At 40.9% G+C, this 24,363-nt stretch overlaps 3 protein-coding genes across 3 annotated transcripts; all 3 read right to left on the bottom strand.

Moving 5' to 3' along the window:
• Nucleotides 1–30: 30 nt before the first annotated feature.
• On the bottom strand, nucleotides 31–7,036 carry LOC125011978 (acyl-CoA dehydrogenase family member 11-like). Its single transcript, XM_047591540.1, has 15 exons — nucleotides 5,786–7,036; nucleotides 4,405–4,693; nucleotides 3,858–4,081; nucleotides 3,657–3,756; nucleotides 3,294–3,411; nucleotides 2,996–3,138; nucleotides 2,757–2,909; nucleotides 1,756–1,850; nucleotides 1,575–1,674; nucleotides 1,345–1,485; nucleotides 1,167–1,259; nucleotides 980–1,087; nucleotides 703–874; nucleotides 526–592; nucleotides 31–420 (listed from the first exon to the last, which is right to left on the bottom strand). The coding sequence occupies exons 2-15, from the start codon at nucleotides 4,681–4,683 to the stop codon at nucleotides 306–308; spliced, it is 1,908 nt and encodes a 635-aa protein (XP_047447496.1). The 5' UTR covers nucleotides 4,684–4,693; nucleotides 5,786–7,036; the 3' UTR covers nucleotides 31–305.
• Nucleotides 7,037–7,179: 143 nt separating this feature from the next.
• Nucleotides 7,180–19,025, bottom strand: morc2 (MORC family CW-type zinc finger 2). The gene is made up of 26 exons (XM_047591634.1): nucleotides 18,913–19,025; nucleotides 18,187–18,342; nucleotides 16,704–16,757; nucleotides 16,563–16,597; nucleotides 16,400–16,468; nucleotides 16,182–16,272; nucleotides 15,988–16,096; nucleotides 14,837–14,996; nucleotides 14,623–14,734; nucleotides 14,331–14,456; nucleotides 14,171–14,250; nucleotides 14,004–14,086; nucleotides 13,654–13,739; nucleotides 13,330–13,470; nucleotides 13,087–13,241; nucleotides 12,784–12,912; nucleotides 12,626–12,702; nucleotides 10,934–11,242; nucleotides 10,593–10,847; nucleotides 10,038–10,178; nucleotides 9,639–9,696; nucleotides 9,403–9,541; nucleotides 9,144–9,311; nucleotides 8,936–9,029; nucleotides 8,107–8,295; nucleotides 7,180–8,002 (listed from the first exon to the last, which is right to left on the bottom strand). Exons 2-26 carry the CDS (start codon nucleotides 18,252–18,254, stop codon nucleotides 7,934–7,936), a joined length of 2,997 nt encoding a protein of 998 aa, XP_047447590.1. The 5' UTR covers nucleotides 18,255–18,342; nucleotides 18,913–19,025; the 3' UTR covers nucleotides 7,180–7,933.
• A 1,567-nt stretch (nucleotides 19,026–20,592) lies between these two features.
• zgc:158398 (uncharacterized protein LOC568894 homolog) lies at nucleotides 20,593–23,949 on the bottom strand. The gene is made up of 7 exons (XM_047591541.1): nucleotides 23,783–23,949; nucleotides 22,822–23,015; nucleotides 22,307–22,577; nucleotides 22,125–22,218; nucleotides 21,856–21,997; nucleotides 21,625–21,765; nucleotides 20,593–21,517 (listed from the first exon to the last, which is right to left on the bottom strand). The coding sequence occupies exons 2-7, from the start codon at nucleotides 22,981–22,983 to the stop codon at nucleotides 21,497–21,499; spliced, it is 831 nt and encodes a 276-aa protein (XP_047447497.1). The 5' UTR covers nucleotides 22,984–23,015; nucleotides 23,783–23,949; the 3' UTR covers nucleotides 20,593–21,496.
• Nucleotides 23,950–24,363: the final 414 nt, after the last annotated feature.

Raw genomic sequence — 24,363 nt, 5'->3', positions numbered from 1 at the left:
ACTAACTGTGGGAATGATGAGCCGGATGTGTTTATTTTAATCTATAGTTTCATATTTATTGCAGACAAAACGCAGACATTTTATATACATATCAAAAATAGCAAATGGACAAAACTACATTGCGTCAGAAACCTCAGTTCCGGTTGCACTGCTTTGCTTATTAAGGACCACATTTTTATTTTCAATAACATGATTTCCGTCATCCACATAAGCAGAATTTGTGATGTCCAGTAGCTCTATGTGCTGCTATGTTATTTATGTGCTTTGCAATAGGAGATCAAGCCATCAACGTATTCAGTGATGGTTCAGCTTTGTTTCGGCTGGTCATAGACCAACGCAGCGTCAAGTGGTGGAGTGCTGGAGTCATAGTAGCCTCTCCTCTGCTTAGTCGACACAGGACACAAATCTTGTTCACACCACCTGACAAAGGAAAATAATATAGACATATGTATAAAGAATGAAAGCAATATTTTTGTTGTATCTTTATAAACTTAGTAGAAACTAAATGTTTTTTGTTTTTCTTACCTGAGAGCTGCGTAGGTGTCACATGGAGAAGCACCTTCCCAGCATGCATGATCAATGAGAAGGGCACCTATTCACATACACACAGAGAGAGTGAGTGTGATTTCTGTCTATATTTAAAGTGCAGAAATGATTAAACCACTCGTCGTAACTATTTGTCTGTGTATCTGTGGAGCCCACCTGCGTAGATGCGAGCCAGGCTGTATGCCAGGTCCCTCGCTGCTAGTTCCATGTAGCCGGGAGCTCTGGTGGCTGCTGCCTGGACAAACTCCTCCAGTTCAGAAAGAGCGCTGTCCACCGCTTTCACAGCTGGTGCCAGTGAGGAGACACTTGAGGCATCAGCAAGAATAGACTGCAAGCGGAATAAAACAACAAGGGGCACATCACATTCCTGTTCAGCTCCGTCATAGATTTACTCACAGAGCTTGCTTGACAGGATCGGCTCTTGACGTCCTACCTTGGCACGGGTAAAATAAGCATTTAGAACCATTCCTGAGCTGCGAGCGACACAGCGCAGCACATCCAGAGACAGGACGTTTGTTGTTCCTTCCCATATACTCAACACCTGAGAGAGGAGGCAGTAAGGTTCAATATTACAGAAAGTGTACAAGACTTTTTGAAGACATTTTTGGCGTTGACTCCACCTGTGCATCACGAAGTAGCACGGGCAGCCCAGTATCCTCAATGTAGCCCTGTCCACCAAAGCTTTCCAGACCCTCCGACACCACAGCCACCGCCTGAGACCAACAAAAAGTCAGCATTTCAAACAATCCAAACAGGCAGATGATGGGGTTTGCGACCACATTAGTACAAGCCATGCACCTGCTTCCCAGTGTAGAGTTTGACCACGGGCGTGAGCAGACGTAGAAGGTGCGCGTCAAGCTGGGTCGCGATGCCGCTCTCCTCTCGGCCCAAGAGACGACACACGTCCATCACGAGGAGAAAAGCTCCACGAGTCTCCACCTGCACACAACAGGAGGCAGGAGTCAGTGAGGCAGGATGGGGAATTTTGTGTAACGTTTGTGTAGTGTGTCCGTCCCCTTAAAGCTCACCTCCATTCTAGACAGAGTCTGCATGTGCAGTGGATGGTCTTTAAGAAGCTTTCCAAAAGCTGTACGGCGACTGGCGTAGTCACGGGCTAAGTGGAGCACCCTTTGAGGACACACATCAACTTACTTACAGTCTCCAGAAATCAGTCCAGGATGCAGTGAAGTAGCATGAGCAGTTTCCTACCGTCTCATTGCAGCTGCTGCGGCGATGCTGTTGTGGATTCTGGTTATAGTTAGCATGTTAGCTATGGAGGCCACACCTCTGCCTTCCTCCGAGAGCTGTCATTTAAAAAAAAAAAAAAAAAAAAAAAACACATTTTGAAATATCAATCTCATTAAAAAAATAATCAGCTTGTGTAATTTCGACTGATAGACAAAATATGTGTTGTATGACATGTAAAGTTGTTGCTGTGTAGCGGAAGCAAAGACAAGCAAAGTTAAAACAACTTCCATATTTTTTACTTGATCACACTGAAGCCACCGGTGGAAACTAGTGTTCTGAGCTTTATCAATGTAAATGAGAGCTATGTTCTCTAATAACGTGGTTCTCAAAGAAAAAGCTCCCAGACCACATAAAGTCTGTGTGGAAACACTTCAGCAATCAAACTGAAAGGTATTGCGTCATAACATTTTGAAGTCACAGTAACTGACTGTGATGTTAACTGACATCTGATTTCACAAATATTGTACAATTTCAGTACACGTAGAAGATTTTTTTTTTCTATATTTTAACTGCTTCATGAATAATACTATGACAAGTAATGTGTACTCTGTAATGAACAGTACAGTAATGAACAGAACAATGAGCAGTAATGAACACTGTTATTCTACTATTCAGCAGTAAATAATGTTTTCAGATAAGGGGAAGTGGACGTAAAAGTAGCACAGGGTGGTTTGCGAGTCTGTTGTAATTGCTAACTAATGCAAATCTTATTTCAACTCATACCACATGCCCCTGATTTGCATAAGGTGACCCAAAACAACCCCTCAACAGCTTTGCGAGTGTGAGTTTCTTTGTGTGTAGGTTCTGCTTTTAGTTCTTTTGTTTCCTAATAGTTCTTTGTTTTAAAGGACTGGCAAACTAGAGGGAATTTTCTATTATAAACAAAGTGATCTGAACATTTCTTTGCTGTAACACAGCCAATTATTGGTGAATCTATAATTTATCGTTAATGTGTGACTGACCCTGTGCGCTGGCAGGCCGTCCAGGAGTAACTCAGCAGTCGGCATTTGACGTGTTCCCAACTTGTCCTTCAGTCTCTGAACCTCTATCCCTCTCAGTCGGCCGTCCTCGTCTCGGCTCACCTCTGCATAAAACAGGGACAAACCCTTGCTTCCCTGAGGGGAAGAGAAAAGCGCACACAGTGCAATGAAATCCCTCCGCAAATCCACTTGAGTGTGTAGGTGGACGACGTCAGCAGTACCGGTGTGGTCGCTCCCGTCCTGTCCTGCACTCTGGCCAGTGTGAGAGTCATGTCTGCGTCCGTGGCAGACGTGAACCACTTGAAGCCATGCAGCTTGTATGAGCCGTCTGTTTGGGGAACAGCCACCGTCTCGGTGCCGCTGGCTGAGGACAATGACAAAGCAGCTCATGAAGCCTCACACTAGTTAATGTTCTACAGCATTACAGAAACAAAACAACACTACTTTAAACTCCAACATTTTCTCCACAGATCACTAGTGCAAGTGCTCTCTGCTGTACTGCAGCCTTTAAATACTGACCCACGTCAGATCCTCCCTGTCTCTCTGTCATCCATTGTCCAGACGTCCAGAAACGTTCAGGCTGACGAGTGGTCAAACGACCAAAGGCTTCTTCCACTGGCCACGAGACACCCATGGACTTCACATACACAACCAGACCATCATGTTAAAGAGACAATGCGTTTACATACACTGCAACAATCCCGTTATTCTAAACTCTTAGTCTACACACAGTTGCTTGGTAATCTAGTAACCCACACCCTTCCTCCTAATATAGTCCATATTCTATGTTCTTTATTTACTGGTGATGACGGCACAGTGATGAAATGAGGAATATTCTTTGTTTTGGTTCACAACACGCTAATTTGACTTGTCTGAACACACCTGAATGACTTTTGCAGCTCCATCAGTCATGGCCAGAGGACAGGTGTACAGACCAGACGAGGGAGAGAAAATGTACAACTTGCTCATCTGGTACACACGACTGGACGACAAACACACATAAAATGTACCCTTTTAGAAACTATCTGTTGAACTACAAGTAATGACATGACATGAGTTAAACTGAAAAAAAAAGCTCCAAACCTCCACTCCCCAAGTGATCTCTCGTAGCCGATGGCGACTAGTCCCTCCTGTGCTGACAGGTCTTTCATGCGTTTCCAGGCTGGGGAGGTCGCGATGTGGTCCACTCTGCGCCCCCACGGATCAAAGTGTACCAGCCGCGGAGGAGTGACCTCACACTCTCGACCCCACCCGTCCACTTCTTTGGCCACACGCTCTCCAAATGCACACAAGTCTGAGAAAACCACCTGGGACAATACATGAGATTATGAACAACACGTGCTGGAGTCCAAAATGGACAGAAGGGCAAAATTTGCTTTCATTCGGCAAAATTAGTTACTTTACAAAAAATAAGTATTTGTCACAAAGCCTTTTTATGATGCTTCACATACACTAAAAGTTGCTTTAACAGATATATAGTATATGTACAGATATATAGTTAGCCCTCCTCTTCGCCTCCAAAACATGACACCACTTCAGGCATTACAATGGATCCATTATGTTCACTTGGTCATTTCTGTTTATTAAGTTTCCAACTGGAGCCGGAGGCACAGCTGCAGTCATTACTCACATCCTGGGGCAGGTGTCTGCTCAGGTACCCTCTGAGCAAAGCATCCTCCAGAAATGTGTTCTTCAACACCGGCTGTTCCTGAAAAAAAGGACCTATCCTGGCTCTGGCAAAGGGCAGGTAGCCCGCTGCCTCCCAGAAATGCTCCTCATCAGATCTTCTTGGCCCTGGCTCAGCTACACTGGATGATCTGATGTGGACGAGTGGCCGAGGAACACTGCACCCCAACCTGCAGCAGGATCTGGCTACGCGCCGGTTCAGGAGGGCTGAGCACGATGACATGGCCGGAAACCTGTGGTCAGAAGAGTCAACACAGTGCTGTTAGGTGAAGCATTCAACTGATGGCCACATAATTATGTGATCAGAAAACAAATCCTATGTTTAATAGTGAAAGTAAGAGCATTTTCACATGTATAATGTGAAGGGAACTAAAGGGATTGGGACTGAACAGCTCTGTAGCATTAAGAAAACCACTAATCAGTGAGGCTAACCAGGACAAAAGGCTTCAATTTGCTAGGGAGCACAAAGATTGGACTCTGGATGGCATAAGGTCATGTGGTCTGATGAGTCCAGATACACCCTGTTCCAGAATAATGGAGCATTAGGGTAAGACGAGAGGCAGATGAAGTGATGTACCCATCATGCCTAGTGTCTACTGTACAAACCTGTGGAGACAGTGCTATGATCTGGGGTTGGTGCAGTTGCTCAAGTCTAGCTTCAGCAACATCATGCCCCAAGAATGAGGTCAGCTGACTACCTGAATATACTGAATGGCCAGTTTATTCCATCACAGGGTTTTTGTCTTCCCTGATGGCTCGGACATATTCCAATATGACAGTGCCAAGATTCATGGCGCTCAGAAGAAATCCTCACAGGTGACACAATTATATTTTCTGCCGATATCTGACAGAAAGTTAACATTACATGTTTTTCCACACACCAGAAAGCAGAAGACGAGTAATTGTTTTATTAATACAACTGTGCATTTAAAAAATACAAAACTAATATTAAAGTAGCTTATTTACACCACAAAGTGCATAAGACAGACTCACAACAAACACTGAACGGCGACGACAAAAGTGGGTCAAAGTTCATTTGATTCCGTTTTCCTTTGTGTTCATGTATTATCTGAAACTTTGAATTGTGTTTTGTTTTTTGCACCATATTACAGTCTAATGGTTAATATAAGCTATTCTCCAAGCCTTTGTAATTCTTCGTATTATAACTATGCAACCCGAAAATAAACACAAGCTACGACGCTTTTTATCGAAGGTTCATCCACCGTGACTTTTAGCACATTCACGCTGGGTCTACTAATACTTTGACATTTAATTCTCCTTAAATAGTGACTTAAAAGGTTAAAACCATGTGTTAGCAACCTTACCAGTTAGCGTTGCAGTGTTTACATGTACAGCAGCTTCAAGTCTTCGCCTTCAAAATAAAAGTCGCTTTTGTTAAACGCTGCGTTCACGTGCACATTGAACTTTCTCGTATCAATGCTTCATGGCACATATTGCACAATGAATACATGCAATCTAATGTTATACAACCGCTCCTTCATCTTGCTTTTTTCTTTTTATTTACTACATGTTCAAACACTGACCTCACAGCTAGTGATTGTGTTGTGTTCCTGACATTACTTCCTCTTCATATGTGAACAGGAATTACAAAACTCTTTATAAGTCACCAAGTCATGACAAAATAAACATATAATTGACAATCCCATCAAAGTAAACAACAAGAAGTTTCTAAAAAAACAAACAGACAAAAAAAGTCCTCCATCTCTATCATCCGTCTGTGTGTGTCTGGACGTGCTGAATTATTTCCTGGTTTTGTTGATATTGTGGACCAGCTTTGTCTCAGTTGATGAGGAGTATCCATTTGCAACACTGTCATTTATAAATAGCTGGCAGACTACTGGCCCCACAATCTTCAGGAGGGTCAGTGCTCAGGGTGAATGATATGAATATACGATGTCCTGTTGTCAAACATTAGCGTCATCAGGAATCCACAATTTGCCTGTGTGAAGTCTGGTGCCCCGTGCCAAAAACATGTCATTGAACCGTGAAGATAAGACAAAATAGTTTGACAACGTGACTTAAAAAAAGAAAAAAAAAGGTCAAAGTCACCATTACTATGACCCTTCATTTTGGCCTAGTATAATTTTTTTTTAAGTTTTCCACAGCACGTTTTCCTGGTGCAAGTAAAAGAGCCAGGTCAAGTGACTAGCAGATTGCCCCATGCACTTTTCCACTGTTGTATTCTTGGTCATTTTCAAGGTCATTTTTATTTGAACAGGTTTCAAAGATTTGATTTTTAACTATTGTGGCTGGAGCACTGAAAAATAAACAAGAAAAAAAAAGATATATATACATATATAATTTCAAGCAGTTAATGTTAAAACAGGTCATCCACAAAATGAGAGACCAAGGTTTGTCCACAAACTACATCCTCTAAAATGATCACGCAGTTGAATTACCACCTTTCCGTCACTGCTTCAAAATAAATGTAACACTAACCTTCATTAAGGGGGATTTAGGGCATTTTTACAACTCTGATTCTCACTGGGCTGACAAAAATCTCCAGTGAGCACAGACTCAAACTAATGACACTAATATATAACGCCTTGGTTTTTAACTTTTACTTTATACTCAATATAAAATGTACATCTCCCACAACCAATATTTTGCTATTTACTATTTACAGACATATTTAAATAACACGTTGCTGAACCTACTGTCATCGAGTAAAAATCCCGCAAAACAAAAGTCAAAAGACTGAAAGCATGCACCGTTTAATAAAACATTTTCATGACATGTTAAAACTTTGTTCAGAAATAAGGATATGATTATGAACACAGTTTTGAATTTAACAAAGGTTTTCTTTTTTTTTCACTTCCAAAAAATGAACATAGCTTACATGCAGGGGCTTTAAAGGAATATCCGTTCTGATAAGACCCAGTAATTGGTTATTGTTTTTGGGTGTGGCACATCACCTGACCGTGAGAGACAAACCTCGTCTGCAGAGCAGGACGTAGGAAGATGACGGGCAACACTGATGTGCTTTTAGTGTACAAAATAAAACTCGCCGTTTAATTAATGGCTCCAACACAGAGAACAGACGATTTCAACCGAAGTCTTGAGTCACTTAGTGTGTGGAATCCCCCACCCGCACCAAGAGGAGCAACGAATGTCACAGCATTAGTTACCTATATAAAAAGGAGCATACGTTGTATTAAACCTACAGAAATTATTCCAAAGCGATAAAGACAGGACGTCTTAAACATAGATTAACATATATAACCGTGAATATATAAAAAGGACTAAAAAGAAAACCACAGGTCAGGGGGCTAACCAACAATGTTTTGTTTAAAAAAAAAAAAAAAAAAAAAATTAAGATTTGGAGGGATCAATAATGAAAATGTCCCAATATTCACAGCCAACATAAGCATGGGTCCCAGCAAGTAATGGCTGGATTGAAAACTGTCAGTCTGTTAATTTCCGTGTCCTCTTCATGTTTATAATTTTCTTCTTTAGTCGCCCTTGGTGAGCAGGTCTTCTATGTAGGCATCGAGTTCATCATCTGTGTTTATGTCAATGTCCTAAAAGAGTGAAACGAAAAACAAGCATGTTTATTCATTTATTCTGTAAAGGTTCTGTTTCTTTGACCATTGATAATGTGAAGCGGTGAATGAAGCAGACCTACCTCTTGTACTTTCTGTAGGAGTGCTACAATGTTTGTTCGTAGTTTCTGTAGTTTTTCGTCTGCCTCCCTCAGTTTGACTTCGGTGCTGTTGCTCTTCTCCTCCACAGCTTTGGCCCGAGCATCAGCTCTGCTCTGGTACGAATTGCACAACGACTGGAGACCTGACTCATACTGTTGGAAATACTCTTTCTATAAAGGGAGGGGAAGCAAATCCAAACAAAAGATCAACGCAAGAAAACAGCAGCAAGTCCAAGTTTACATGACGAGGTATTATTTCAATGTGCACCAGGGAGCACTGAGTCCTGAACTGATTTGTTTCTGATTAACATTATACAAATTCAATTCATTTCAATAATGACTCATTTAGATATTTCCAGTTTTAAAAGAATTTGTCTTACGTTATCTGACACAAAAGTAATATTGTCACTAGTTTCAGATTTGAGGTGTTTCCACTATGTGTTGGCACATCAAGCATAAGGCTTCACTTTTGCCCAGTTCTTCCATTGTGTTACTTTTTAAATCCAAAATGTTCCCACAATTCAGCTTTCAGGCCTGATGGTGCTCTTTGAGTTTTAGCTTCTGTTAAGTTTCCCTCACATCTGGACCCAACACACTGCATCATCTTATGAGACTAGACATGTTATGAGACTAGTTCAAGGATTTTATGAATATATATAATAAATATAAACCATAATCTTTCAAATTTTTTAAAACCCAGCCCTAGTGTACTGTACTCTTAAAAGATAATCAAGGATTTCTAGGATATACATTCAGAAAAACAACATTATTCTTCTAACGATTATTCTATTAATTCATCCATTCATCTCACCAGAGGAAATGCAACCAGTTCCTCGGCTGTCATGCTGTTGACATCGTCCTTGGGGATCCGAAAAGCAGGAGGGAAGAAGTAACGCAGCATCGTCCTGGAAACATGAGAGCATAACCTTCAATAAAGACTGGTTCAGAAACTGCTGTATTGTACAATCACTGAATTCATACGACGACGACAGGATTCAACAGCATTGTAATCGTCTCACCTCAACATGGTGACCAGGCTGTCGGTCACCTCTCGGCTGGTTCCCGGCTGAGTGGTGTCTGGCTCCATGGGCGCCGGCCCCTTCTCCGCCTCCTGCTGGGTGTCAGGGGTCTGCGAGATTGGAGACGGCGGCCGCATCAACCGGACTTCATCACTACCCTTAAAAACCCTTAAGGGAGAAACACGTGCGTGTGCGGGATGTTAATTATCTGGCACGTCGACGAGTTCAGAATCAGACCACACAGAGCCCTGTACCTTACCATCGGTCCTTAGGCGTGGCACGAGGAACGTAGTCGAATTTAACTTTCCAGCGAATGCTTTGTTTGTTCGCCTCAACAGCAATGACCTTGCCAGTGTACCACTCCTTATTGACACGTACTTCAACCAGCAGACCTTTATCTGTTCAAAAAACATAAAAACAAAAAATTTAATCATAGTCAGCAAATCCTCTTTTTTCATTTATTTATTTATTTATTTTTTAGGTGTATCATCTCACCTTTTTGGGCATTTTTAGTGTCGAGCTCTGGTTCCTGTTGCGGAGCTTTCTCAGGTGCCTGCAAAAATAAAAAGTTTTTTTTTTTTACCACCACTGCACTGAGACGAGGTTTTCACCGAAAGGAGATTGAGGTTAGATGAAACTGTTTGCAAAGGTTTTAGTGAAAGCTCTGGAAGTCCCAAAGTGATCTCAGGCATTCGGTGAAACGGCATGCTCAGGTGAAGAGAACTGTTAGGAAAATGACTTGTTCATTCCAGGAGGTTGTTAGAAAAGAGTGTTAATCTGACAACGCATCCACGTGAGCTAAAAGATACGTTGTCTTGACTGTCAGAAGCCGTGAGAGCAGATGCAGCCCAGCTTTATTCAAAGGTAGTAGAGAGCGGGGTCCAGTAAGGCTACCTTTTCTTTAGGCCCATGCTGTTGCACAGTAATGGGTTTAGAGGCGGGGGTTGGTGTGGCTGGTGTCTGCCGCGTGGGAGTAAAAACCCCTTTCTTCACAGGCTGAGGATGAGAACAACCTTGCAGGTTAACAGAGGGGATCTGTTTGTAAATATAGTAACTCAGTCAGCCAGTCATGCCCGAGTACTACAAAATAATATTCCCAGACATGAAGCCACCAAACCAACACTCTGAAAAGATAAAAATCACTGAATCTGCACCGAGAACAAGGTTGATGAATGAAAACTTTTGAATGGTATCCAGATTTTCCTACACAGAGAAAAAACTAAACAAAAACAACACTTAAAGACAAAGGGTTATACACACACAAGTAACATGTGTTTTTAATCTTGAACGGTGAATGGTTTATGGAGAGCTGCTACTGCTCCCATTTCATGTTTATTTTGATGTGGAATATTTTCTTCAGATATTTACATTTACAGACATCTTCACTACAGCGTCTGTGGCCTGATGCCAAGTATTTCCTCTCAAGCGTGAACTACTCGGTATCTTTACCTCGTCTATTTTTCCACGTTTTGGAGGCGGGGCCTTCTCTGCCACTTTCCCACGGTTCCCAGCAGCTGCAGCCATCTTGGATTTCTTTGTTTGAGGTTCCTCACTCTCCTCCCCGCTGTCTTCTTCTTCTTCCTCCTCCTCCTCTTCCTCCTCCTCCTCCTCTTCTTCCTCCTCTTCCTCACTGTCTTCCTGTTCTATTACTCTCTTGCGCTGTCCAGCAGCTGCTGGTTTAACAGATGATGCTTTGGTAGATGCCTGTGGAAGGAAACCGTTATTACTTTTCCTTGTTGTTTTAGGGTTTATACATGAGGCCTTTTTAAACACTTTCACCACCAACTTACCCGTGAGCTTCGGCTGGGTGGTGGTGTTTTGGCAGTAGCTTTGGGTGCAGTCTTTGAAGAAGGTGGAGCAGGCTTTGCCACGGCTCTTGACCTTGGTGTTTCAACTTTAGGTGGCGGAGGGGCGGGTGTTCGGCTGGGCCGCTGAGATGCTGTACGTGATGAAGGGGTGCTCTGGGCATTTTTGAGGTGAACTGGGAGTGGTGGGGAGCGTGGGCGTGTTAAGGTCCTTTCAGAAGACCTAGTTGCCTGAATTAGCAATGTGTGAAAAGGAGACACAAACATTTCAGTGCGATAAGGAAAAAAGGAAGGAAGAACGTGGTCAGTACGTTTACATCCAGAGCTTAATCAAGCTATGCTCAAAGTTCAACTTTCTGAATGAGGTCCTTGTCTCAGTTTACATGCAGCGGACAAAATAGAATAACTGACGGGAACATGGGTTAATACCCCCCCTTTCTGGTTGACCTACGTCATATAATTGCTGAACAACAAGATGGATAACAGTACAACTTTGTTAATGTCGTCCGTTATGTGCACTTTACTTGTGGTGCAGATAAGATGCACGCTATCCCTCAGGTCGTCCTTCTACCGACTCTGTTTACCTTCTTCTTCTTCTGCGACCGTCTTTTTTGGATGTTTTTGTTCCGGGGTCATATAACAGCGGTTACGGAGCATGTGCACATGTGTTTTGTAGTTAAACTCTGATTAAGGTGCATACGTGCCAAAGAAAATCAATTTGCAATCACATTATCTATCTTAGTCAGATAAGGAGATAAGGAGAATTATCCAGAGTAAGGCGTTTACATGCTCTTAAGTTGTCCAGTTAGAGTCGGATTAAGGCAATTATTCTTTTTTTTTTCACGTGCATGTAAATGTACAAGTATCTTTACGAATGACGCAGTAACTGGAAAACAATCACAGGCATTAGTTTGTTTCTAGTTTGTAGAGTCAATAAATGGTTTCAGAAAGGATAATATAAAACCTGATAGTTTGTCTAAAAATGCATCAGGCAATTGATTAAATATGTTATTTTAAAGTGTCAATCCTACAGCAGCGTTCTCTGTTTACTTAGAATTCTCCTTTTACAAGAAGGAAATAAAATAAAGTTAACAGCTTGTTGTACAAACTTCAATAACCACAGTTTGAGGAGTTGTTCTGAGATGGAGCTCTGGATTTCATGCTGACCTAAAGAAAAGCTTTTTCTAAATATGCTGCAATGATTTAATGGTGTTTTTTAAAGTGTAATCCTATATCACGTTCTCTGTTACGTTAAAACCCTTACAAGAGGGAAAAAATGAAAAAGAAGCTTGACATAAGACAAACTGTCTGAATAACGATATGAGAGCTTCTAGTGGCTCCTGCTGTTGATTTTTTACCCCAAGCTCTTTTGTTGCTTTCAGATTTGGCTTGTTTTCTGTCAAAAGAAATCAGGATATTCAGTTCGTTGTCAGGGTGAAACATCTGAAAAAGAAGCTCGACATGAAGAAGGTGGAGAATGAGAGCAAAGACCCTGTGACTGAACTACAAGCTGTTTCTGATCTAGCTGGAATACACATATGAAGTCGTTAGTGTCACCTAAACCGGGAGGTGGATGCAAAACAGTGACTGAACTAACCATGTTACCTGATCACTGATAACTTTGGTGAGTTGTCCAATGGAAACTCACTGTCTTGTACGATCCACGCGTCATCATGAACACACCCAACTGTCTGGGTAACGTTTATCCACAGCGTCCATCTGGAAAGGCAGCGTTCTCCACTTTAAACATTTATCTAAAAATAAAAATGCACAATCAAAAGGTTTGTTGCAACAAGTGACTTCAGACACAGTTCGTCTGTGAATCTGTAACGTACCACACTGAATAGTAAGTGGTATCTCCATGGCACGACGTCGCTTGTATCTCAGCTCTGTAGATGGAGGTGCAGACCAGCTGGCAGACAGGTATCCAAACTCATCCCAGAACTTCACTATGCCTTTCTGTGCTGCAGATGAAACATACACATTCAAGTTATTTGTTAAAATTTAAAAGTACAAGAATTAAAGTGTCCACACTTGTGCTTTACTGCAGTTGCATCAAAGAATCTGACTTATTTAGACCATTTTACCTTTACAGATGCCAACAATATGGTTTATTACCCAGTTAAGTTAAGACTTACCAATGTTGGTGTCCTTCCAGTACTGAGCTAAATGTTCCCCCATGGATTTTAGTAAATGCCGATACTCTTTTGCATCTGCAAAGTCTTGTTTGTTGTGGGTAGGCTCCAGAACTAAATATGGGACATCCACTACCCCAACCACACCACCACATGCCCTAAAACACACAAAAACGCACAATTATTATATTATAAAACATTGTAATTTAATCACCCTTAGTCAGTGTCTTTGTTTGTTTTACTTACATGCCTCCCTCCAACTGAGGCCCCGTCTTCTCATACATCTTAATGAGACGAGAGCAATTGTATACAAACATCCCATCAAGGTCCCTCTGTTCAATGTTGACTCCAAATATAAAGTTCAACTCCTTAGGCTCCTTTAATGCTCTAAAGGAACACGAAGAATTTCAAGATGAAGTAATTTCAAAATGTTTGACAAATATTTATAAAGATTAAACATCAACTATTTTATTTCCTAAATTATCATCGAATGTGGTGAGAAACGACAACAACAAAAAAAACAGTCTGTACATCCATAAATAGGAGGCTTCACAGTTTGGATCAACATACTTCTGTTTAGCCTCGAGAATCCTTTTTTTCATGTCAGCGTCCCTTCGTAGCATCATGGCTGAATCCTGAACCTTTCTCAAAATTGCCTAGAGGAACATGAGACAGAGGACGACGTCACTGAGTGAGATTACAGACCAAAATGTAGGCACGTCAAAATTTATTATAGTAAGCCCTAAATAATCCAAGGTGTCCTCCAGTCTCACACCTTTACACTGGCTTCATGTTTACAGAAGAGCTGATTTTAACAGCTGAATGCTTTTCTAATTAAATCCCAGACAGTTTATTTACGTGCTGTGTTTTGCCTTCATATCTTATTTCTATTTGATGGATGAACCAAAATATCCATTTACCCGTGAGTCTTTGGACAGGTCCTCTCCTAATCTGGCTTCCAAAGCCACGCGCTTACTGTCCGCCTCTCTGGCCTTCTCCTCCGCTGAAGCACAAGAAAGAAATTTGTCAGGTTTGGGGGGAAAAAAACAAAACATGCATTAATGCAACCAATGTACCACCGACTCACCAATCTTTGCAAGGTGATCGGCTTTTTTAACTTCTTGCTCAGCCCGAGTTTTGAAACGAGTCGACGAGTATTTATAAACCCTTTAACAGAAAACAATGCTAATGAAAGTCAAGCTAGTGGAATAAAGAAGTTGCAGATACTGTATAAAATGTTATATCACCTTGGTTTATAAAGACAACAGGAAAGTCTCTTTGTTCTGACTTTATGACCCTGGATAAAAATCCTCATGCGTGGGTCGATGTACAAAACCGCAGCATAAGCCCTGAAGGACCTCTTCTCTGGCTTCCTGTGAAAGCCCAACGTGAAAACATTAGCACTCAGACAATTTCTTCCCAGGGCAATCGGTGTAAATGACAGTAATCTACAGAATATAATTACTTTCATGATGGGTCGGGGTTAGATACCTTAAAGCAGCCCCTTTCAAAACCTTGCAAAGCAACAACTGTACTCACACTCCTTCAGCAGGCGTCCCAGCCATCAGTATGTCCTGGTGATCCGTCTCCACATCCAGCTCAGGTTCTCTGTTGTCCATCAGCTTCAGATTATAGATGATCACAAGAGTGCCTTTTATCAGAATGCAACACAAAAAACACAAATCAGTATCGACCACCACATTCTCTAAGATGACCCTTTGTTACACGGACGCACTACGCTGCCTACGCTTACCATTGCTACTTTCTATTTTGTTGAACTGCTCCATCAGCTGTTGTTCACTCTTAAAAGGAGAGTATTTGAAGATCAACTCTGTCTCTATGGCATATTTTTCTGGATCAGAAGTCAGAGGCTCCTTGGTCTTTAAATCCCAGGAGGGCAGAGGCACTATCACCTGTGAAGAGAGCGTCAAAAACCTTAAGAAAAAAGTTCAATTGTCTTGTTCTGTAGACAGAAAAACAAATGTCATGGGTTTGTTTCATCCCACAACATGTTTATTGACAGATTAGTTGACTAAATTGAATGAGAACGATTGATACTTCAAAAATATTTCTCTTCCTTTTAAACATTTAATCATTTATTATTGTTTTTTTTGCAGCAGATTCGTCATTAGTTCATGTACAAACAATACATATCGATGTATTACTCCGATCCGACTACTTTTTTCAGTAACAAGTAATCTAACGTGTTTCTATTTCCAAACCAGTAATCACATTAAAGTTACTTATCCAAGTCACTATGCGTTACTATTTTTCCCATTTTATATCTTTGTTTTCCTCTTGCGGTGGTGACGTCACGTATGCGTCAAGTCACGTTTTCAGCGTGAGGACAACTCACCACACAGTGACACAAACGTAAACAACAACGGAGGGAGGAGAGATGCGCGTTTTCTGGCTGGAAATACCGCCACTATTTTGAGTTTGTGTCAGCTAAAAGGTTAACACTAAGGTTAAGGTTCACACTCTGTGCTGGCGACAAAGTCTTTTTTGGCTTCAAAAACACAACACTGAATTTAAAGAAACATTTGGAGTTGTAGTACGGCACGGTTAAGGGGGCTGCACCTAATGCAGGTGGTCCCCCACCACTCAGACAACAAAACCTGGACTTTGGTGCAAACCCATGTATCTTTTTCAAGAAATAGTTTTTAAATTAAAACTGTTAAAAATGCAATATTTTAAAACACATTTTGGATTTGTTAAAACATCCACATCCAATAAAGTGAATGGAACTAACAAAGTAAGTCGTAATCTAAAGTAACTAAGTTACTTTTTAATTAATCAGTAATCGGATTACTTTTTCAAGGTAACTGTGGCAACAACGGTAACCATGCCAACTAAAATAACCGCATCAGAGCTCAGGAGTCATTTCTAACGGCCGTCTCTGACCTCATCAAGTCCTTCTTCTTCATGGAAAGTCCTCGACAGGAAAAGACAAGTCAGTGTGTCGCCCTTTTTTGTGAACAAGATGAAGTCTTTCCCAATACGCATAGAGCCCCTGTGGAAACAAGCGCATTTAATTTTTTCAACTATAAACACTAGCACACCAACTACACAATGAGAATCAAAAACGGAGGACTTACGATTTCAGTCCGTTTCCATACTGTCCAATCTGAGTGGACTCGGGGGACCGTTTGTTTGACTTTCCAAACTGAATCACATGGGTTGCCTCATCTAACAAGAGAAAGGAACACCACATTCAAAATACAGACATCACCAGAAAACCTCACAATGAATTGACACAATATACGGACTAAACACTAGCTTTAAGTTGATTCCCTTGTAATTAAAGGACACTTACTAGGGTCCATCCCGATACCATCATCCAGAAAACAGAGCATGTAGCCGCCCCGCAGCTCTGGTCTTTTTTCTGTCAAATATAAAACAGGAAGGCAAGAGAGAGACACTAAGAACAATGAATAAACCCGCATGAATATGGAAGAGTTCATTTCTCTTAAGCGTACCTGTGTAGATGTCTATTCGTGTCGCGCTGGCATCTCTGGAAAATAAATAATCCAACGGTGAGACTATCTCCAAGAACAATACCAGACCAATGGAAACAGTTACAGGCTTTGTTGCAAGACATTGTAAGTCATTGTAAGTACCTTGAGTTGTCCACAAGCTCTGCCAAGGCTCCAAATAAGAACTCGTGGGTTGTCCTGAAAGCAGATCACTAAATCCATTAATACAATAATAATTAAAAGAAGCTTCTTAGGAAAATTAGACACCACCTGTCAAACATCTCCTCTGGGCTGAAAGCTTCAATCAAAGAGAGGTGATTTAAGATGTCTGCACAAGATGAATCAAACAGTAGAGCTACTTGTTGACGGGCTCTGAAGTGAATATTAATATTCAGTTTGGTTGCTATTCACTTACACAAACTGTATTTTATGTCTGGAGGTAAATGTGTCATTTTTACCTGTAATAAGATACGCCACACAGAACATACTACACCTGATACACTGTAAACACTCAATCGCCCATTTTCTCAAAAACAAACCATCCAAAAATCTATATTCACTCTTTGTGTGATGTCTAGTGCATTTTCTGTATAAGCATTTCCTGAAATGACATAACAAAGTCAAGTGCTGCCTCATAACTTGAAAGTTACACTGATGATTGCACTAGTTAATCATTGACTTGATCAACAGTTGAAATTCATGAGAATGCCCGCCACAAAGAACCAGCATGATTCAACGTTTCTAGAGCCTAATATAAAGAACTACAGCACACACCAGTAGTTTTAGTCCTAAACGTGTGGTTAAATCCTTCCTGGACCTGAGCGTAATCCCTACGCAGTGGATTTGGAAATGAGCCTAGGTCCATTATCATCCGTCTTTCTATGTGTGTTAACTCGTGCCCCCCCCCACACACACTCACACACATGTTTTGACATGCACAGTGGTGTTCAGAGAAAAGGCTGGGGTTTATTTGCTTAGTAGCAATGAAAAGATGGTCCAACTCCATTCTTACTTCTGCAGTAAACAGGCAATGTTGAAATTACCTTTAAACCAAGACACTGCATGCTGTCAAGTAAATGTTGTACGTAGATATTTGCCATTAAACAAATTATGGACTATTCAGGGAAATGTTGTGACTGGCTCGGGCTGATGCGAGAGATACTGATCTAGTCTATCTGGAAAAACAGTAAAGGTGGGAGTCAATGTGTGAACAAATCCTGCACCAAACCTTAGCTGCAATTGTGTCTTCACTTTGGAGACAGTGGGATTGTGTTGTACCAACAAATGTTTCTATTATTTTGACAATGCAATTTGAGAGAACTACACAAAATAACAGCACGAACTACAATCTCCAAGATGATCACTGTTCATTCATGCTTTTTTTTTTTTTTTTTGCACTGCAAGGCAGGTGTCTATCTGGCAAAAAAAAACATTAATATTGGGAATTGGTCTGTTGTAGCATTTAAAGCCATTTGTGCACCTTGCAGAAACACATACATCGATGAGCTGGTAAGTACTGAATAAAAGCCCAGGTGTTGTTCTTCTCTCATTTCAACCAACAAGGTTGTAATTCAGTGTGGTGTGAAGTTCAGAAGCACATATTAATTACGAGCAAGCATGTACTTACGAATTTGTGTGCAGGTACTCAAAGGTAAGCTGAGCCCTGCTCAGGTTGCTGTAGATGGAGTAGGCCATGCTCAATGTATAGTTGTATCCTTCTTCCTTCCTGGCCTCTTGTTTGTCTTCTTCCTGACAAAACAAGCTCTAGTGCAGAGCGTTCACCCTAAAAGGACAACAAAACGTGCATAAATATTATGCAAGCACCTAAACACTTCCTCGCTTCATTAGCTGTCACCATAGGCACGATGTGACATTAACTGATGTGGAGTCTTTAACAACAAGTTTCAGGAAACACCCTCAAGTCGGGGTACCAACAAGTACCACGTGGGAGGCCTGCAGGGAACAACAAGCTGTAATGAAGGAACGTCCTAAAGGCAGCCGTGAAACCATAGTTTAGGCATTTCTGTAGTGCGACTCCGGCCTAGCTGCGTTTATGTAAAGTAAGGCCGGCTGAGACAAGAGCACAAGACATAAACGTTTCAAAAGTTAGCAGCGGATGTTATTAGGGCATCACGTTAGACTAAGGTTAGTAGCGAGCGGATATTAGCGACTTCTGCTAAATGTTTATGAAGCGGCTAGCTAGCTTTACACTGTGTGAAAACAAGGCTGACGGCAGCTCTATCAACTCATTTTACCGACTCTGCGAACTGTTCTCACATGCCGGTGGCTACGTAGTCTCCTTGTGCTGCTATAATAATCCTTCAACGAAGTATTTATTAATTTGTAACGTTACGTTTTCTTTTCCTTGACATGAAACTCGTCTCCAGGCCGCGAAAAATCCAACCACCTCATCGTCGATGGTTGGTTTCCCTCTGCCAGGCTTAAGTCCCGCCCATTTTCTACCCACTCGGCCAATAGGAAGGCTCCATGTGAAGGTCCTGAGCACTGATTGGACGGTTTTCACTGGCTATTTGCAAAGGTCATAGCAGATGGGGTAAAGTCCACGGTGACGCCTCTTAACGCCTCTAACCAGACAGTAAAATAGAAGACACATTCATAACCGGCCCAACAGAGGGTCCAATCTAGCCCCCGGGAATTTACAAAGTGTGAAAATTATAAGTCATCAAAAGACATGAAGGCAAGGCTGGGAAATGCTCAGGATGACTTCTCCCAACCCTGTTCCATCTGGAGGTCCAAGCAGCACAGCCTTAAAACAAAGATGCTCATATAACAGCAATGTCAAGTCTGTTCAGCTATATGGTTCAGAGAGCTGGCGAGTGGTCAAAATGGACACTAACAAGAGACTCAAAGTGTTCCACAACCCATGCCTCAGGCAAATGTGCCGGATCTTTTGGCTAAACAAAATCTCGATGAACTGCACAAGAAAACAAGGAGTTGGACCGTCACCAAGGAGATTACACACAGACGTCTGAGATGAGATGGTTAGGACATGTGCTGAGGATGGAGCAGAACTGTATCCCAAGGGTCGACTTTAGATGCACACCATCAGACAAGAGAAAACCTGGGAGACCCAAAACCACCTGAACAGAACTGTGATGTGAGAGCTGGATCAGATGAGCCTGTCATGGGGAGAGGCCCAACATGCTGCCGAGGACTGAATGCAATGAAGAGAGCCTTATTAAGGGAAAGCAATTTTTCAATAAAAGGGGGGTCGTGCCAATCTAGTCACAGTCACAGACATGACACAACTAAAACAGCAGATAAAGTGCCAAAAGTGTGCTTGTTTTTAACATGAAATGTGAGGTTGTTCATTAAATGTAAAGATTTTCATAATGTAGTACATTATGATTGGTGAAGTACATTCAATGTACTTCTCCGAACTAAAAGAAGAAAGAAACAAAATGCTGTTATTTATAGGTTATTATGCTGATATTACTTACCTGCTTGAGATTAAAGTGGTTTCTGTGTGGTCCCTGAGTTTGACACGTGACCTAGACTCTCAGGAAGTAGTAGTGTATGTGCCCCACAATAGGAAATAAAGGTCTTTCACTAAGTGCACTTTATCCGATCAATCTGCAGCCCTAATATTTTGACTTGTAAATGCAGAAATTACAAATCACTGTAAAAAGCCAAATACAAAGTCATTAAGTAAGACAAAGCCTTCAATGAAGGTAGGACAAACACTGAAATCCATAAATGATTTGGAAATGTTAAACGTTACTGGTTTAAAACTCAAGTAAAGTTCCTCAACATTAGAACAGAAACCAAGAACAGACATATACATATACCTTATTACTGCTAAAGCAGCACTATGGACTTTGACATACTGCTACCTCTGATGCAATAATCACTATGCCACTTTATTCTTTTATCATTACATCTTGATACTATAAGTAATTTAAATTTTATAGCATTTATATGCTCTCTCTCTCTCTCTCTGTCTATTCACACTGATGCCGTGTTTGTTGAATGACAATAAAGCAAGTCTAAGTCAAGGAAAACAATGTTTGAAAACAGAATACAATCAGTGATTTATTTCCTAGATGAATCAAAAATCCTGCATTATATCCATTCAAAATGCACACACCTGAGTAGTTGTGCTTCATATAGTGTTAAGTTTTTATTTAAAAACAGGCATTACAAAAGGTAATGTATCGCAGCAGTTTTAAGCAGCAGTTTTAACAGACACATTGTCCCTTTTCAAATATTTTGGGACTTCTTCCATGTCTCTTTAAGCTGCTATGTATATGATTCTGTGTGTTAATAGACTATCATGTTGGCTCAATATACCCAAAGACCTTTGGTCCCATAAAAGATACAGATGGAGAATACATATGCAGATAGCAACACAGTACATTATACAACCACATTCACTCCAACCACTTCTTGGGAGCAGTTTATAAATTGTGCAACCTCAAGTAGTCGGGGCAATTCTTGGAATATATTAAACAACAATATCAAACAGAATTATCAGAAGAGCTGTTTCCGTTCCTCCATGGGCCCAATACCAATAATACTCCTTCTCTATAACTGCCATGTCTCACATGGATATTATGTATTGCACATTCATGATGTTGGGGAACTTGTGAGAAACAGAGTGAAATGGACAAAATTAATGCAAACAAAGACTGAAATATATTGCTACTGACTAGTGTAAACTGAAATATTTTATGTCTCAACCAAAACTGAGATAACCATCACGAGGCTCCCAGGAGTAATTTACCAGACTCTTTCAGAGAAACAAAACATATCCTTTATAGTCAGTGAGTCAGTAATCCTCTCCAGGACATGTAAACTGCTTTCTGTTGTAAAATTGGTGGGATGCATTTTCAGTTTTAGTTTCAGTACATACTTTATAATACATATTGCACATTTTAACCAAGGGATTTCTTCAGGATGCAGAGGGAGAAACATGTTCAGCTATCAATCAGGGGCTCCTGAAAACAGAGTAAAGCACTAAGGTGAGATTAAAAGGTCTGCACGTGTCTCTAAAATGTTCCAATAAGCATCCAGTAGTGTAATAAAATGAAAAAATGACTGTTACGTTTTGTAGGTCCAGCCCATTCCAGTGGTAGCGGCGTGTGAGTGATTGTGTAAGACTAGCAGCTAAAAAGAGAATAAAACAAACTGCAAGCAGACACACACTGACTTCCAATAAATGGCGCACGGCCACACGCTGCTCCTCCTAAAGAATTAAAGCACAGGACAAATTAAAGGGTGAAAACAAGAGTATCTGTATCGTGAGTGGTATTGGTGGTATGTGTGTTTACTGTACCAGTGTTAACATGACTGTAAGAGAGGGGTCATTCTTCCAGTGCAGACTGTAGCAGGTTTGTGATGCTGTAGGCAGCTGGTTGGTCGCTTCCACGTGGATGGATGAAATATCGTTCCCTGAAGCATTGCACACTGGAGGAAGCCTTCATGAAAGAACAGCACACAGAAATAAGAAATGAATAGAAATTAAGTTTGGCGAGATTCCTTTTCGGTTAGAGAGTCGTTTAAATTTAATATAGCTTAGAAATTACACAGAGTAAATTAACTTACAGACTCTCTGGCAGGAGGTGTTTTGGGGCACTTATGGTGAGGCAGGTGTGGGTGCTGTTTCCAGGCAGAAGTGTCATATTGACCATTTCTTGGCCTAAAGAGTAAAATAAATACAGTAAGAATGAAAGGTAATACACACATTTATTTTATTTCACATAAGATCCATCCACTGCAAAACCAACCTTCAAGACGTAGCTGACTGGCACTCAGGGCAGTGTGCAGACTAAGATTTTTTAGAGAACCACTTGGTGAGCTGCCGATCACAGCCAGAGGAACTTGGAGATGAAAATGTGTTATAGACGAGGGACTCGTTGGTGAGTTAACTGAGGTTTTTCTGTCATTTCCCTGCTCAATCAGAGTCAAGGGAACAGAGGAAACTAGCTCAGATGAAGTTGCATTTTCTTTAACACAGAGCTGGAACTGTGATAAAGAGGACAGTAGGAGGTTCCAATCCTAAAGAGGAATAAAGCATTTCATTATACACATATACTATCCGGACACAGAGAAATGCTTGAACACATTCAGTCACAGCCTGCACAGCATAATGTTCCTTATGTACACCAGAATACATCATTTACAAGGAAGTCTTCAAAAAGCATCGCTGAACGTTTTGCATGAGTGTATTAAAGTCAGAAGCCTCAAAGAGTTCCTAAGATATTTTTGTTCTCCAAGACAAGTTTAATAAGCGCTTTCTTACCTTTGCTGTGTCTGGGTTAGGTAGAGTGTGGGTATAGCTGTAAGAGCTGAGGCAGATGAACGAGATAGCCAGAGTCAACAGACAAAGGAAAAAGGTCACCAGTGGAGGATTCTGGGATATATAGTCTCTGAGGTTAGTCACAGGCTGCAAGAAACCCATCATCAGACTTCCACATACAGCTGAGAACCAGAAGGCTGTAAACAGAAGAGAGTCACTTTACATACAAGAACAGGACAGCTACTTTGTTTTCTTTTTTCCACTACAGCACGTTTGGTAGTCCAACCAGAGCTGTTGTTGGAACCTTTTAGTGGATCTATGAGTTATGTAAAACAGCTGACCACCAAAAGCAAGGTGTTAATTGTGAATTCATTAAATGTATACCTATCTTTACTGTTTGTTCTACTGAATGATTTATAGTCAGAGCAAACAGTATCTGAGACGTCAACTTTGGAAGACGACTTTGCTTCATCGGGAAGCAACTACGTAGTGTTCTGTATATACACACACGCCCTGTTTAGTGCAGAGACTGAGAATGGTTTTATCGTGTAGAAAATAGAAAATAATAAATTCAGTTGTTGGGAATGAAGTGCGCATAGATGTAATTATTAGGTCAAGTATTTTTACGGTTCTACACTGTCTGTAACATATATTTAAGACAGAAACATTGTTAAACTCAAAACTGAATAATGGACTTCATCAGACATATTTCTAGGTCAATGTTACCATATGCTCTGTGACTGAAACTTGCCAAAAAACGACTCACCAAAGATAAAATTACATAATTATTTATAATGACGGAAAACAACAGGACCCCCAACGCCCTTATTCACTAAAAACATTTGAATACACGACCAGGCGAAAGAAATTCATTCAGACTTTAACGCAACAGGAGGCGACTTCACTACAACAGCAAACTGTCAGTGAAGCCAACTAACCAACAAACTGAAAGTTGACGTCATACCTCGAAACAGTTTTCTCTGATCACGTCGCCAGCTTCCGTTAAACACATTGACACAATCCGTTGACCGATATAAAGTCAGAGTCTGACATTTAACAAGTTTAAGGCTCCGTTAGTTGACACACCACCACCGAAAATAACAACACGACAGAGTTACGGGTTTACGACACTATCAGCAGCTTGACGACAACGGTGCCTTGGACCACGTGATTGATCACTTGGTCTTGGAGCCAGACAGAAAGCATATAGTGTTATTATTTACATTTAGCTTCATGGCTTCACCGTTATTGCATAGACATTCGCATTAGTTATATGAAAAGCTTATTTATCTTAAAGACTGTGAAATTTATATGAATGCATTTACTCAACTTGCACAAACTCATCTTCTAAAATGCTGTTTTGTGCAATAATTCATTGTTCACTAAGCAACCTGAAAACGCAGGGCAATATCCTTGTTGAACTGAAATACTTAATTCTGCTGCACAATCTCTTTGTTGTTTTGTCCGAACAGAGGATAGTCTATGGGCCTGAATGATAATAACTTTCTTGTATTATTATCTTTCATCCTCAAGATGTAATTCAAT

Source organism: Mugil cephalus, chromosome 8, assembly GCF_022458985.1.
Source record: "Mugil cephalus isolate CIBA_MC_2020 chromosome 8, CIBA_Mcephalus_1.1, whole genome shotgun sequence".
NCBI classification, from domain to species: domain Eukaryota; kingdom Metazoa; phylum Chordata; class Actinopteri; order Mugiliformes; family Mugilidae; genus Mugil; species Mugil cephalus.
The sequence above is the reverse complement of the archived record's forward strand: the minus strand, read 5'-3'. Positions and strand labels throughout refer to the sequence as shown.